Source organism: Pan troglodytes, chromosome 5, assembly GCF_028858775.2.
Source record: "Pan troglodytes isolate AG18354 chromosome 5, NHGRI_mPanTro3-v2.0_pri, whole genome shotgun sequence".
In the NCBI taxonomy this organism is placed as follows: domain Eukaryota; kingdom Metazoa; phylum Chordata; class Mammalia; order Primates; family Hominidae; genus Pan; species Pan troglodytes.
Window position 1 is genome coordinate 162,722,204 of NC_072403.2, and position 16,020 is coordinate 162,738,223.

Here is a 16,020-nt window from a genome sequence, read left to right on the forward strand (position 1 = left end):
TTCATTTCATATGCATTATCTGAGCCTCTCTGACTCCAAACCCCAGGCATTCAGCCACGTGCCCTCCTGCCAGAGTGGAGCCCTGCTTCTCTGGTTCATGAAGTTGTGGCTTACTCCAGGAGGGGCTCTTAATCGTTAGAGTTTACATCTTTACGTGTCGCCTAATTTAAAGAAAAATAAGAATGAGGGTGGGCATGGTAGCTTACACCTGTAATCCCAGCACTTTGGGAGGCCGAAGTGGGTGGATCACTTGAGGTCAGGAGTTCGAGACCAGCCTGGCCAGCATGGCAAGACCCTATCTCTACTAAAAAATACAAATAAAATTAGCTGGGTGTTGTGGCACATGCCTGTAATCCCAGCTACTTGGGAGGCTGAGGCAGGAGAATCACTTGAACCCGGGAGGTGGAGGTTGCAGTGAGCCGAGATCACGCCACTGCACTCCAGCCTGGGCAACAGAGTGAGACTCCATCTTGAATGAATGAATGAATGAATGAATGAATGAACGAACGAACGAACGAACGAGTTAGCAAGAAGAGATCTTTGCAGTGGACCCCAGTCTGCAGAAGTTAGATGACTGAGATTTACATTCCTGAATCACATCTCTGTTCTTTTCTTTTCTTTTTTTTTTTGAGGCAGAGTTTCACTGTGTCGCCCAGGCTGGAGTGCAGTGGCGCAGTCTCAGCTCATTGCAACCTCCGCCTCCCGGGTTCAACCAATCAATAGGTGTATCGATTTCAAAGATACACCTATCTGGCAAATCTGTGCTTGGGGCTTGAAATAATAACTTTCAGCTCCTATTAGTTCAGGTCCAAGTTTTTCAAAATAATATATTGTGGCCAACTAGGCAAGACTTAAATCTAAAATTAAAGAGGGCATAAAGAAATGGTATTATGCTGGCCTGAAAAATTCAACTGACTATGTTTCTTTTTTCAGTAAAGATTTCCAAAATACAGAAAATCACAGAAAGACATTCTGTCAAAGAGTCAGGCGTGGCTCATGGGAGTTTGTCATATTACTCCTTTCTTTGTGTCTTATTTGCTTTAACATTTGTTTGAAGCGTAAAGATATTATAAACAATATTGAATCCAGTTATATACCCTTCCCCAGTCACATTCTGCTCTGTGGAGAATGGCACCCTGATGTGTTGGTAAACAGTTCTCCAGCATGGGGAAAGGGGAGGGAGGATCTGGAATTTATAATGTTTTTTGATTTCTGTGGTATAAACACTCCCATCACAGCAGATTTCAAGTTACTAACACAACATCACTGAACATGGAATTAAGAAGAGATGTGCAGAATTGGCTCAGGGAAGCCAGTGTAACCTGGCTTAGTACACAACTGTGCTGGAACTGCCATCCAAAACTTGGTGTTTCTTTCCCAAGCATGGTTTTGTTGCCATTACTATATATACAAGTATTTATTTAAAATGTGTAACATGTTGTGGGAGGCCCAGGTGGGAGGACTGCTTGAGCCAAGGAGTTTGAGACCAGCCTGGACAACGTGGTGAAATCCCATCTCTACAAAAAATCAAAAAGTTAGCAGGACATGATGGCACATGCCTGTGGTCCTACTGCACAAGAGACTGAGACAGGAGGATCGCTTGAGCCCAGGAGTTTGAGACTGCAGTGAGCTATGATGGCACCACTGCTCTCCAGCCTGGGCAACAGAGTGAGACCCTGTCTCAAAAAATAAGTCATATGCTTTCACCTATTTCAAACATGGCATACATAGTGTCAACTTACAGGTTATTTTCACTCAACATTGTTTTTGGGATTTATAGCCCTAGTTCATTTAACTGCTGTGGATTATCCATTGGTGATGATCTATCTCTGCATTTTGCCAATTGCGTTAAGATTGAGCATCTTTTCTTATTGGCCATTTTGATTTCCTCTGCAGTTTTCTGGCTCATATCCATTGCCCATTCTATTGGGATATTTCTTTTTCTTATTGTTGTATAGGAGTTCTTGATGAATTCTGGCCAGTGATCTTTGCAGATTATGTGAGATGTAAATATCTCCTACCATGAGACATGCCTTTTAACTTTAATTATGGTTTATTTGAAAATAAATTGTATAACATGTAAGTTTGACTAAGTATACTTTTTATAGTGCGTAGGTTTTGTGTTGTGTTTTTTAAAAAAGTCCTTTCAATCTCAGGTCATAAATATACTCTATTTTTTTCTAAAAGTCTTAAAATTTTGTCTTTCACATTTGTCCTTAATGTGCCTAACATTGATGGAGGCATGGTGTATAGTAGGAGATCGAAACTCTTATTTTCATATAGCTAGCCACTGATTTGAAAAGTACTTCTCTCGGCTGGGTGCAGTGGCTCACGTCTGTAATCCCCGCACTTTGGGAGGCCAAGGCAGGTGGATCACCTGAGGTTAGGAGTTTGAGACCCGCCTGGCTAATATGGTGAAACCCTGTCTCTATCAAAAGTACAAAAATTAGCCAGGCATGGTGGCGAGTGCCTGTAATCCCAGCTACTCAGGAGGCTGAGGCAGGAGAATTGCTTGAGCCCACGAGGCAGAGGCTGCAGTGAGCCAAAATGTTGCCACTGCACTTCAGCCTTGGCGACAGAGCGAGACTCCGTCTCAAAAAATAAAAATAAAAATAACAAGACTTACATGGATGTGTAGGTCTGCGTTCTCTTTCACTGGCCCACCCATTCTTGTCCCATACCACACTCCTCTGATGATCAAGCCCACATACATTGCTCTTCTTCAACACTGGCTTAGATTTTCTTGACTCTGCCCTGTCAAGGAATTTTTTTTTTAATTTGTCATTTCTTTGAACTACTCTATTGGGATTTTTATTGAAATTGCATTAAATTTTATAGATTAATTTCAACAGAATTGACATCTTTACATTACTGTCATCCCATCCATAAACATGTCTTCAAGCAAGCTTTTAAAATTTCCTTTAATATTTTCTAATTTCTCCATCAGATTCATACATGTAACTTTTATGTTTTTTAAATACATGTAACTTTTAAAACTTTATTCCTAGATACTTACAGCTTTTGATGTTATTTGGACTAGAACATTTTCTCTATTGTTTAAATTGGATATTATCCTCATCTAGCAATGCTTTTGATTTTTATATGTCAATACTGTAACAAACTTTCTCAACTTTCCTGTTCTAAGAGTGGTTCATAGATCTCTTGGATTTCTGTGTAGACAATGATGTCTGAAAATGAGGAAGCTTTTTTGTCATCTTTTACAGTTCTTCTACCCTTTATTATCTTTTTCATGTCTTATTGCTTTGGGTAAGTCTTCCTATACAATATTGTTTAGACATTGGCATCCTTATCTTCTTTTTGGCATTAGCAGGACTGTTTTACCCTTAAGCGTGATGTTTGCTATGGATTTAGACAAACACTTTTTTCCTCTTTTGCTAAGATTTTATTGTGAATATTGAGTTTTATTCATTGCTTAGTATGCCTTTAATAAAGTTAGCATATGATTTTACTCTTTCTATTCATAATGTGGTAAATATTAATAGGGGACCTGATTTGAATCATATGTAGCATTACTAGAATAAACCCTACCCAGTCACAATGTTTTGTGTATTTAGGCACTGATTAGTTTGAATTTTTTTTTTTTTTTTTGAGACACAGTCTCACTCTGTCATTCAGGCTGGAGGGCAATGGCACGATCTTGGGTCACTGCAGCCTCCATCTCCCGGGTTAAGCGATTCTCCTGCCTCAGCCTCCCAAGTAGCTGGGACTACAGGCACAGGCCACCACGCCCAGCTGATTTTTGTGTTTTTGTAGAGATGGGGTTTCACTGTGTTGGCCAGGCTGGTCACGAACTCCTTAATCCACCCACCTCAGCCTCCCAAAGTGCTGGGATTACAGGGGGGAGCCACTGTGCCACCCCAATTTATTTATATTTTTTAAAGAATTTTTAAAAATTCTTTTTTAAAATTAAAAAAAATTTTTTTTCAGACATGGTCATAAATGACAATAGTATATAATTTCTTTCCTTGTCCTGTCTTTGTTCAGTATTGGTATATGACTAGATTTAAATTGCTGTTTCACAAAATCTTCCATCATGAAATGTTTTGGAATACAATTGAACTTTTATTTTTGTGTTCTTTTTGATACCCAAATATCTCTTTCTCTTACAATCCCTATGATAACCTAGAAATTTAAGTCTCTGATTTGGTGTCTGGAATAAACAACCACAAGGTCAGGAAACTGGGTTAGTCAAAAGAAACCACTTTCCTCATTTGAACCAGCCCCCTAAAATCCAACAACGTGTTTTACTGCAAACCAAAAAAGAAATGCCAAGTTTTAAAAAGAAAGTACCCCTCTCTTGGAATACAGAAACGTTACCTAAACAGTAATTTGAGCCTTTCTTTAAGAATGAAGAGTGAGGAAATAAAGATCATTCCTCCATATTGAATGTCTGATTTTAGACATTCAATTGTTTCTTAGGAGATTAAAATCATCTAAGCTCTCTCCTTCCCTCAGAAGATCAGAGTAAAACTTTCCTTTTTCCTTCAACTCTTTTCTTTATTCAGTATACCTATGTTGAGTCATTACTCTGTATGAAACCCTGGACTAGTCTAATAGTGTAAGGATGAATGACACCATTGTACAACAGAGGCAATAAGCCACATAATCAAGGAAGGAACAGAATACTTTGAGAATGCTGAGGAATGTGCAATTAATTTTGTCTGAGGGGGACTTTACAGAGCAACTAACACATGTCTGAAGACAAAAGAAATTCTTTGGGCCATGCTTTTTCTTCTCCTTGCAATGTAATTTAAGTAGTGAAATCATGGGATTCATACAACAGCAAGGCAAAGGAAGGTGGAATCGTTTTCTTTTTTAGTGCATTTTCTTACCACCAAAATGTCTGACTTCTGCACAATGGTAGAGATATTTTTACCCACACTTTTTTCAACTGGACTTTTCCAGGCCAGTGCCTGAAAAGTATGAGTGAAATTATTGGAGTAATTTCTCTTCCATGCATATGTGTCTCTGTGGATGCAGTGGGTTAAAATGCCAGCTGATTAGGCAACGGGAAAGGGAAGTGCTGCTCAGACCGGAAGGGGAGGGGCCGCATCCTCGAATCTCTCTCAGTGTAAAGCAATAGAAGGTTCAAGGTCATAATACAATTCCTGCCTCAAAGTTCGCATCAGGGGTCAGAAAAGCTTCACATGGGATATGTTCTGTAAAAGAGAACAGTGTTTCCTCTCATTTCCCACCCAACTAAGGGACCTGAGCTCAAGTAGGAAATTTTATAATTGTTTTAACCGTCCTACTCAAAAAGGAGAAAATATTTAAAATACTCAAGGAAACGAGAAAAGATCCAAATCATGAAGGCAAGATGACTCTAATTTAGCTTAGAATACAAAACACAATCTGCGAGTTATTTCTTACTCCTACTGTACATGTGCACTTGCACATTACTCACACTGATGCAATCCTGGTGCACATGTGCAGTTGTACATTACTCACACTGATGCAATCCTGGTGCACATGTGCAGTTTGCACATTACTCACACTGATGCAATCCTCGTGCACATGTGTGGTTGCACATTACTTACACTGATGCAATCCTGGTGCACATGTGCGGTTGCACATTACTCACACTGATGCAATCCTGGTGCACATGTGCGGTTGCACATCAGCCACACTGATGCAATCCTGGTGCACATGTGCAGTTGCACATTACTCACACTGATGCAATCCTGGTGCACATGTGCGGTTGCACATTACTCACACTGATGCAATCCTGGCGCACATGTGCGGTTGCACATTACTCACACTGATGCAACCCTGGCGCACATGTGCGGTTGCACATTACTCACACTGATGCAATCCTGGCGCACATGTGCGGTTGCACATTACTCACAATGATGCAACCCTGGCGCACATGTGCGGTTGCACATTACTCACACTGATGCAACCCTGGCGCACATGTGCGGTTGCACGTTACTCACACTGATGCAACCCTGGCGCACATGTGCGGTTGCACGTTACTCACACTGATGCAACCCTGGCGCACATGTGCGGTTGCACGTTACTCACACTGATGCAACCCTGGCGCACATGTGCGGTTGCACGTTACTCACACTGATGCAATCCTGGCGCACATGTGCGGTTGCACGTTACTCACACTGATGCAATCCTGGCGCACATGTGCGGTTGCACGTTACTCACACTGATGCAATCCTGGTGCACATGTGCGGTTGCACGTTACTCACACTGATGCAATCCTGGTGCACATGTGCGGTTGCACGTTACTCACACTGATGCAATCCTGGTGCACATGTGCGGTTGCACGTTACTCACACTGATGCAATCCTGGTGCACATGTGCGGTTGCACGTTACTCACACTGATGCAATCCTGGTGCACATGTGCGGTTGCACGTTACTCACACTGATGCAATCCTGGTGCACATGTGCGGTTGCACGTTACTCACACTGATGCAATCCTGGTGCACATGTGCGGTTGCACGTTACTCACACTGATGCAATCCGGGTGCACATGTGCGGTTGCACGTTACTCACACTGATGCAATCCTGGTGCACATGTGCGGTTGCACGTTACTCACACTGATGCAATCCTGGTGCACATGTGCGGTTGCACATTACTCACACTGATGCAATCCGGGTGCACATGTGCGGTTGCACATTACTCACACTGATGCAATCCTGGTGCACATGTGCGGTTGCCCATTACTCACACTGATGCAATCCGGGTGCACATGTGTGGTTGCACATTACTCACACTGATGCAGTCCTGGTGCACATGTGTGGTTGCACATCAGCCACACTGATGCAATCCTGGTGCACATGTGCTGTTGCACATTACTCACACTTATGCAATCCTGGTGCACTTGTACAGTTGCACATTACTCACACTGATGCAATCCTGGTGCACATGTGCAGTTGCACATTACTCACACTGATGCAATCCTGGTGCACATGTGTGGTTGCACATCAGCCACACTGATGCAATCCTGGTGCACATGTGCTGTTGCACATTACTCACACTTATGCAATCCTGGTGCACTTGTACAGTTGCACATTACTCACACTGATGCAATCCTGGTGCACATGTGCAGTTGCACATTACTCACACTGATGCAATCCTGGTGCACATGTGCAGTTGCACATTACTCACACTGATGCAATCCTGGTGCACATGTGCGGTTGCACATTAGTTACACTGATTCAATGAGAAATCCGTAGTCTCCACCCCCGAGGCTGTAACTGTAGAATCATCCCATGTCTGGTATTTAGGAGTGTCTTCAGTGGCTGATGCACTGCATTCCAGGCCCCGACTGTGCTCCCATCGTACTTTGCATGTTTGCATATCTTTTATAGCGAGATGCCTTCCTCTATCCCACCACACTCTCTGTTGCCTACCAAATTCCAGCCACTGTGGCTTCCTTTGTATACCTCACAGGAGAACCCACCAAGCTCATTCTATCCTGGTTTGCAATTCCATTCTTTTTTTTGAGATGGAGTCTCACTCTGTTGTCCAGGCTGGAGTACAGTAATGCAATCTAGGCTCAGTGTTTCCTCCGCCTCCCAGGTTTAAGCAATCCTCCCTCCTCAACCTCCCAAGTAGCTGGAATTACAGGCGCTCACCATCACGCCTGGCTAATTTTTGTATTTTTAGTAGAGAGGGGGCTTCACCATGTTGGCCAGGTTGGTCTCAAACTCCTGGCCTCAGGTGATCCGCCCGCCTCAGCCTCCCAAAGTGTTGGTATTATAGGCGTGAGCCACTGTACCCGGCCTGTAATCATTCTTAAATGACTTTCTCTTCCAAGTCTTCCTGCACTCAAATATCACCTCCTCAGAGAACCTTCCCTGACTGTCCCAACCTTCTTTCACCCTCGCTCAGCCTCAGCTGCTCTCTATCATACTACCCTCTATTTCCCTCATATCACATAATACAATGTGATATTATGTTGTTTATTCACACTTATTAGTACTTTTCACCCGTGGTCAGATCATAAACACATGGGACAGGGCCTTTGTCCACCTTCTTTACCCCTGTAACCTTCTTGCCTGACATCCAGTCTTTTAGCAATTGCTTATTGAATAGCAAGCAGACAAAGTGGATAGGAACAGCTTCATGGGGATGATAGCCCCAGTGACAAGAGCATGAGAGAAATGCCATTACTTTCTCTTTACTAGTACCATTTTTATTGTGTTTATCCTGTTCTAGAAAAAGGTTGTAAAGGAAAGCTGACCAGGTAACTCAAAAAAGACTTGTCTAGTAGGCAGTACCATGTTGAAGATATGACAGTGTGGAGTCTGGCCCTCAGCTTTGAGTGGAACAGCAAACAAATCTTTCAATAGATGTGTTTCTAAGAGAGTGCAGGACTGGGATTCAGAAGGCCTGAATGTAACCATGACTGTGGCCATGCATTATTGGCAGTGTGACCTAAGGTAAGCTACCTCCTTTAATAAGCCATGGTTTCCTCACCTTAAAATTAGGGATCGGAACTGAAGGTATCTGAGTGCCCTCCCAGCTCTGTGGTTCTTGAGTGCCAGGCATTCATTCACAGATGAGGTACACCTGGAGCCTGGCTGGGTCCCCGAGACACTTCCTCCTACCAGCAAGTCCACTCGTGAGATGAAACTAAAGCTTGGAGGCAATCCGAACATACAATTTAAAACACAGGGGGTTAAATATTGTCAAGAAGTTTGTTTCTTTGTTTGTTTTTGAGACAGAGTCTCGTTCTGTCTCCTAGGCTGGAGTGCAATGGCGCGATCTCAGCTCTCTGCAACTTCCGCCTCTTGGGTTCAAGTGATTCTCCTGCCTCAGTCTCCCGAGTAGCTGGGCTTACAGGCACCTGCCACCACACTCAGCTAATTTATGTATTTTTAGTGGAGACAGGGTTTCACCATGTTGGTCAGGCTGGTCTCAAACTCCTGACCTCAGGTGATCCGCCCGCCTCGGCCTCCTAAAGTGCTAAGATTACAGGCATGAGCCACCATGCCTGGCCTGCCAAGAAATGTTTCTGTTGTGCTATGAGAAATAACAAGGCCGGGCGCGGTGGCTCACGCCCGTATTCCCAGTACTTTGGGAGGCCGAGGCTGGCAGATCATGAGATCAGGAGATCAAGACCATCCTGGCTAACACAGTGAAACCCTGTCTCTACTAAAAATACAAAAAATTAGTCAGGCATGGTGACACGTGCCTGTAGTCCCAGCTACTCAGGAGGCTGAGGGAAAGTTGCTTGAACCCAGAAGGTGGAGGTTGCAGTGAGCCGAGATCACACCACTGCACACCAGCCTGGGTGACAGAGCGAGACTCCGTCTCAAAAAAAAAAGAAAGAAATAACATGATGGAGTCTGCTCACAGTTCTTCTCTGCTAATAGAGAGGGCCTATACTGAAAGACCAGGACACAATACATCCAGAGCACCCCATCCTCTACTAATGGAAAACACTGGCCCAGAAATGTTTCTCTCTGGCTATTATTTTCCTTTTCTTTAATTTTTTTTTTTTTTTTTTGAGACAGAGTCTTGCTCTGTTGCCCAGGCTGGAGTGCAGTGGCATGATCTCAGCTCACTGCAACCTCCACCTCATGGGTTCAAGTGATTCTTCTGCCTCGACCTCCCGAATAGCACCACACCTGGCTAATTTTTGTATTTTTAGTAGAGACAGGGTTTCACCATATTGGCCAGGCTGGTCTTGAACTCCTGACCTCATGATCTGCCCACCTCGGCCTCCCAAAGTGTTGGGATTACAGGCGTGAGCCACTGCACCTGGCCCTCTGGCTTTCATTTTTCAGACCTTTTCTCTTACCTCATCTGGTATTCAGGTCAGAATGATGTGATTTCAACTCTCCTTAAACTCTTCCTTTTTTCCGTGAGAATACTGGACAGTGGTGCTCACAGGTGTAGCGTTTACCCCGAGATAACTTTACCATGACATATCTCGCTTTTATTATTATTTTCACATCACTCTAGTATATCGACTTTAAAAACAAAAGACATCATTCTCTTTATAGCATTCTGTTTTTAGTAGTGGTATTTCCATTTACAAAATATAGTAATTCTCAATTGCTGAAAATGTCAAATCTTAGAAAATGTAGCATTCCTATGCATGATGTTAACGTCGTTCTTGAATGCTTGTTGGCGGAAGATTCATTTGATGAATCCAATTTTTCTGAAATAGATGATTCTGATGTTCTGTTTAGAGATTACTCCAAAAGCAGGGGGTTTTTTGTTTGTTTGTTTATTTGTTTGTTTTTTCTGAGACAGAGTCTCACTCTGTCACCCAGGCTGGAGTGCAGTGGCACTATCTCAGCTCACTGCAACCTCTTCCTCCCGGGTTCAAGCAATTCTCCTGCCTCAGCCTTCTGAGTAGCTAGGAATACAAGCATGCGCCACCACGCCCAACTAATTTTTGTATTTTTTAATAGAGAAGGGGTGTCACCCTGTTGGTCAGGCTGGTCTTGAACTCCTGACCTCAGGTGATCCACCTGCCTCGGCCTCCCAAAGTGCTGGGATTACAGGTGTAAGCTACCGCGCCCGGCCAAGAACAGTTTTTATATTTTATTTTCACATTGAAAATCAGTCAGATTAGGCTGGGCACAGTGGCTCACACCTGTAATCCCAGCACTTTGGGAGGCCAAGGCAGGTGGATCACCTGAGGTCAAGAGTTCAAGACCAGCCTGACCAACAGGGTGAAACCCCGTCTCTACTAAAAATACAAAAATTAGCCAGACGTGGTGGCACACGCCTGTAATCCCAGCTACTGGGGAGGCTGAGGCAGGAGAATTGCTTGAACCTAGGAAGCGGAGGTTGCAGTGAGCCGAGATCATGCCATTGCACTCCAGCCTGGGAGAAGAAGCGAGATTCCATCTCCAAAAAAAAAAAGAAAAGAAAAGAAAATCAGTAAGATTAGTTTCAGCCTCAAAGAGCATGTTTATGTAAAATTAAAAGAGCGCTGGCAGAGAGCTGAACTTCTTTTTTAAACGGGAAAAGAGTTAATTTCATCACTCCCATCTTTCTATAAAAGAAAATGATATAAATATCAGAACTATATTTTCTGATCTTTCAAAGGGAGTGTTTTATAGGAATATAGAGAAGAATGTTTGGAATTGGGACTGTTTTAAAAGATCCTTTCTTTTTCTTTTTTTCTTTTTTTTTTTTTGAGATGGAGTCTCACTGTGTCGCCCAGGCTGGAGTGCAGTGGCCCGATCTCGGCTCACTGCAAACTCCACCTCCCGGGTTCATGCCATTCTCCTGCCTCAGCCTCCCAAATAGCTGGGACTACAGGTGCCCGCCACCATGCCCGGCTAATTTTTTTTTTTTTTTTGTATTTTCAGTAGAGACGGGGTTTCGCTGTGTTAGCCAGGATGGTCTCGATCTCCTGACCTCGTGATCCGCCCACCTTGGCCTCCCAAAGTGCTGGGATTACAGGCGTGAGCCACCGCGCCCGGCCTTAAAAGATCCTTTCTAAGGGCAAGATAGGCCAGTGGATTTTAAAGTAATGGTACAGTAGCCAGGCGTGGGGGCTCACATCTGTAATCCCAGCACTTTGGGAGGCTGAGGCAGGCCCATCACTTGAGGCCAGGAGTTCAAGACCAGCCCAGCCAACATGGTGAAACCCTGTCTCTACTAAAAATAGAAAAATTAGCTGGGCATGGTGGTGGGAGGCTGAGGTAGGAGAATCGCTTGAACCCAGGAGGCAGAGGTTACAGTGAGCCGAAATCGCGTCATTGCACTCCAGCTTGGGCAGCAGAGCGAGACTCTGTCTCAAAAAAATAATAAAATAAAATAAAGTAACAGTATAGTACATTGATATGGTTTCAGACTCAAACAGGCCTTCAACCCATTACCACTTGCTGAGTTTCAGTGTAATATGAAGGATGTTAGTGGGCTATGAAAGATATCCATACTTATTGGAAATGCCATTAAAATACTCCCTCCTTTTCCAGTGACATGTCTGTGTGCGACTGGATTTTTTTCCTATATACTTCAACCAAAACAACAGATTGCAACAGATAGAATGCAGAAGCAGATAGGAGAATCCAGCTATGTTCTATTAAGTTAGAGATTAAAAATTTGCAAAAATGGGAAATAATGCTACTCTTCTCACTAAATTTTTTAAGAGTATAAACAGGTCCTGATGCCAAAAGTTTCAGAACCACTGCCTTGGAATGAGGAACACCACACAATAAACTCCATCCCTGCGAAGAGTTCATGATTGACGTTGTGGCTCATTTTCAAATATGAAAGGACAAATGAAGATACTGAGAATTTGAGAAGAGCATCTAACATGAATGACAGAAGCTAAAATCATCAAAAAGGGAGCTCAGCAGAAAACAAAGAACAGGAAAGAAAAGTACAAAATCATTATGATCATCATCATGGCAAATTTGGAAATAAGGGAAGATTTTGCACGCATGAAATAAGAACAAAAGCATAGGCAAGAAACATCCAAAACACATGTTTAAAAAAAACTTTGAAATTGAAAATCTGATGGTTGAAACAAAACAAAAAAATCAATAAAAGAAATGGGGAAAAAAAACTAAAAAAAAAAAAAAAAAGGGAAATAAAGGGGAGGTCTCCCCCCACAAACAATGGAGGAATAAAAACAGGAAGATAGAGAGTAGAAGAGGAAGAGGAAGAGGAAGGAAAATTAGCGTATTAGACCAGGAGATCCAATATGTGAGTAATAGGAACTTTAAAACTGCAAGGGAGGAAATATCAAAGACATAATTCACGAGCAGAGATTCTTCTTTTTTTTTTTTTTTTTTTTAACGGAGTCTCACTTTTGTCACCCAGGCTGGAGTGCAATGGTGCAATCTCGGCTCACTGCAATCTCTGCCTCCCAGGCTCAAGCGATTCTCCTGCCTCAGCCTCCTGAGTAGCTGGGACTGCAGGTGTGTGCCACCACACCCAGCTAATTTTTGAATTTTTGGTAGAGATGGGGTTTCACTATGTTGGCCATGCTGGTCCCGAACTCCTGACCTCAGGTCATCCGCCCACCTTGGCCTCCCAGAGTGCTGGGATTATAGGCATGAGCCACCACATCCAGCCAGGAGCAGAGATTCTCAAGTGTTTTGGTCCAGGATCTCTTACATGCTTAAAAATTACTAAGGACCGAAAAAGCTTTTTTGTTTATGTTTTATTATGTTTTGTTTGCCACATTAGAAATGAAAACCGAGAACCTGTTAAGATGTCTATTTATTTAATACTAAAAAAGAACAAGCCCACATATTTCTAGAAAAATAATTTTACTACTTTTTCTACTAAATTTTTTTGTTTGTTTTGGAGCTGTTTTACATTTTTACAGATCTTGTTACTGCCTGACTTACTAGAAGACAGCTGAATTCTCATATCTGCTTCAACTTTCCATCTGTTGTGATATCACACGTCATGTAGCCTCTGGAAAAGTTCACTGTACTCTCATGAGAGAATGAAAGTTTAAGAATTTCATAATGTCTCAGTATTTTTATGAGGCCCAACCTTGTGGACTTCCTAAAGGGGTCTTGTCTCAGGAACCCCAGGGGTCGTTAGACCACACTTGGAGAACTGCTATCCAGATCATTTCCCAAATTTGTACATTTGCTCAGTGCATGAAAAACACCCACCCAAAGCCTACTATCACAAAATTTTGTAATTATGTCAACTAAGAGAAAACTTTGAAAGCTTTCAGAATGGGCTGGGGATCATCAGAATGATACTGGAATCTCAATAGCAGCATTGGAATCTATAAATCAACAGGTAGACAAATAGCTCCCTGAGTACTCAGAGAAAATTACTTCCAACCAAGACTTTTATATCTACTGACATCATTAGCCAAGTGTGAAGGGAGAACATTTTTGAAACAGGAGGAGTCTCAGAAAGCATACCTTCTGTTACTCTTACTCAGAAACTATTGCTCGATTTTGTAATCTCCCAAAGGAAGGAATACGTTGGAAATAGCAATACAGAAGACCAGCAAAGGCTATCATTAGGATGGTGTTGAAGAAACAACCAGCAGGCCTGGAGAGCAGCCTATCCAGGTTGGAGCAGAGGTCACCAAGAAAGAAATGCAAAGCATAGAATATCTGATATTTGAACACAGTGAGACAAGATTTATACTTCTGGCATACAATTTGCTAATAAATTAATGGTGTTTATCTTGAAAAAAGAAAAAAAAGAGAAACAATTTTAACTCCAGGGAAAACATGATTCTCTAAGAAAGGAAATGAAATCATGGTATACTGTGAGGCTAACAGGGCATAATACTTACATAGTCTTAAAGATGTAAATTCTGACATTTAATCGAATCAAATTACATAACAGAACTAGTTAAGAAGGCTGGCCACGGTTGCTCACACTACCCAGCGCTTCAGAAAGATCACTTGAGCCCAGGAAGACCTGCCTGGTTGATAGAGTGAGACCCTGTCTCTAAAATTAAAAAAAAAAAAAAAAAAGAGAGAGAGACATCTTAGAACTAGTTGAGAAGACAGAAGGGTAAGTTTGAGGAAACTGAGAGTAAATAATACCTAAAGCTGAAAAATAATGAAAACACATTATCAGCATGCTTAGAAGCATGGACCTTCTTAGAGCAGAAATAGCCTAAAGAATCAAAAATGCTTCTGGGCAGTGCCCATTGAGAATGAGAATCAGAAAACCAGAAACTGCTTGTTTTTATCATAATTCCTGTAGAACTACTTCACTTTTTATTAAATATATAGCATATGGCTCATTAAAATAAACACTTAGCATAGTAAGGTGTATATTAGTATAACTCATGTGGAGTGCAATTTAGAAATGTGTTAACATTTACACTGAGAATGTTCTTTGACCCATCAATTCCATATATAGAATTTTATCCAACAGTGTGAGATTCATTGAATCAATTATGGTACAGTCACACAATGAAGTATTATGCTGTTACTTAAAATAATGATACTCCTAGTAAAAAAATAACATGAATTTACATTTGAGGAAAGATATTTCCCTTCCCAGCATATCTCTCCTTTAAAGCACTATCTCTATTATAATTTTGTATTCATTAGTGTGATTTTTCATTGAATGCTTGACTCTTCCAATGGATTGGAAGCTCCATAAGACCAGAGCCATGGAGTCCCCAACCCCCAGGTCACAGACAATACTAGTCTGTGACCTGTTAGGAACTGGTCTGCAGAGCAGGAGGTGAGAGCAAGCGAAGCTGAGCTCCACCTCCTGTCAGATCAGTGGCAGCATTAGATTCTCATAGGAGCACACACCCTATTGTGAACTGTGCATGCGTGGGATCTAGGTTATGAGAATCTAATGGTAAGTGTAATGCACTTGAGTCATCCCAAAACCATCCCCACAATCCAGTCTGTGGAAAAGTTGTCTTCCACGAAACTGATCCCTGGTGCCAAAAAGGTTGGGGACCTCCGAGAGCCCATGTCTTACTTTGCTCACTGATGTGTTCCTAGTACAGGTACACTGTACCTGGTACCTAGGCAGCTATTTGATGTCTGAATGAGCATGGGTGAGCATTCAAGTAGATGATGACAAACGTCTGCAAAACTTAAAGATAGGCAGGGCTTAGCTCTGGTGGGAGAGTTATGGGTTCAACCTGGGTTTAATCCCCTGCTCCACCATGACCTTGGGCAAGTCCCTTACCTAAGCCTTGGATACAATGACAGCAGGTCCTCAGTTATCCAATTATATGATTCCTTGTAAATGCCATGGAAATGTTTAAACTTTTAAATTATACAAAATGTACTCACCCAGAAGACTACAATCTAATACTTCCTGGCTGTTATTTTTTTATTAGTGAACTTCTGCAAGATTTGGAAAACTGTGAAAATGATCCTGTGGCCATAGCAGAGTGTTTTGTGTCCAAGGTAAGCAGGGTTCATCCTTCTGGGCCAACTGAGACAGATACAGAGTACAGAATTTTTCATTTTAAAGTTAAAATGACTGGTTTGTTTCATATCAGATAGAGTTAGCCACTAATCTTTCTCTGGTTTCTTCGTTTGAGTAGCAAAAATGTATTTTTCCTGGAGCCAGGGAGATGCTAATCTAGTAGTTGTTCTAGAACTTG

At 42.2% G+C, this 16,020-nt stretch overlaps 1 protein-coding gene across 21 annotated transcripts in view; it reads left to right on the plus strand.

The window, feature by feature from the left end:
- Positions 1–16,020, plus strand: part of PLEKHG1 (pleckstrin homology and RhoGEF domain containing G1) — a 242,838-nt gene that overhangs the window by 170,069 nt on the left and 56,749 nt on the right. For 18 of the 21 annotated variants that reach the window (XR_001718844.4, XM_016956483.4, XM_054686943.2 and 15 more), the window contains one exon: positions 15,751–15,820. The exons of 1 other annotated variant lie outside the window; for it this stretch is intronic. Coding sequence is in view for 18 of the 20 variants with exons in the window: in XM_016956483.4 (XP_016811972.1) it covers positions 15,751–15,820 (70 nt within the window). In the remaining 2 variants the exon portion in view is untranslated. Of the gene's footprint in view, positions 1–8,208; positions 8,420–12,097; positions 14,451–15,750; positions 15,821–16,020 lie in introns of those variants that run through there. 2 more of the 21 variants (XM_054686949.2, XM_016956486.3) reach the window with 2 other exon arrangements.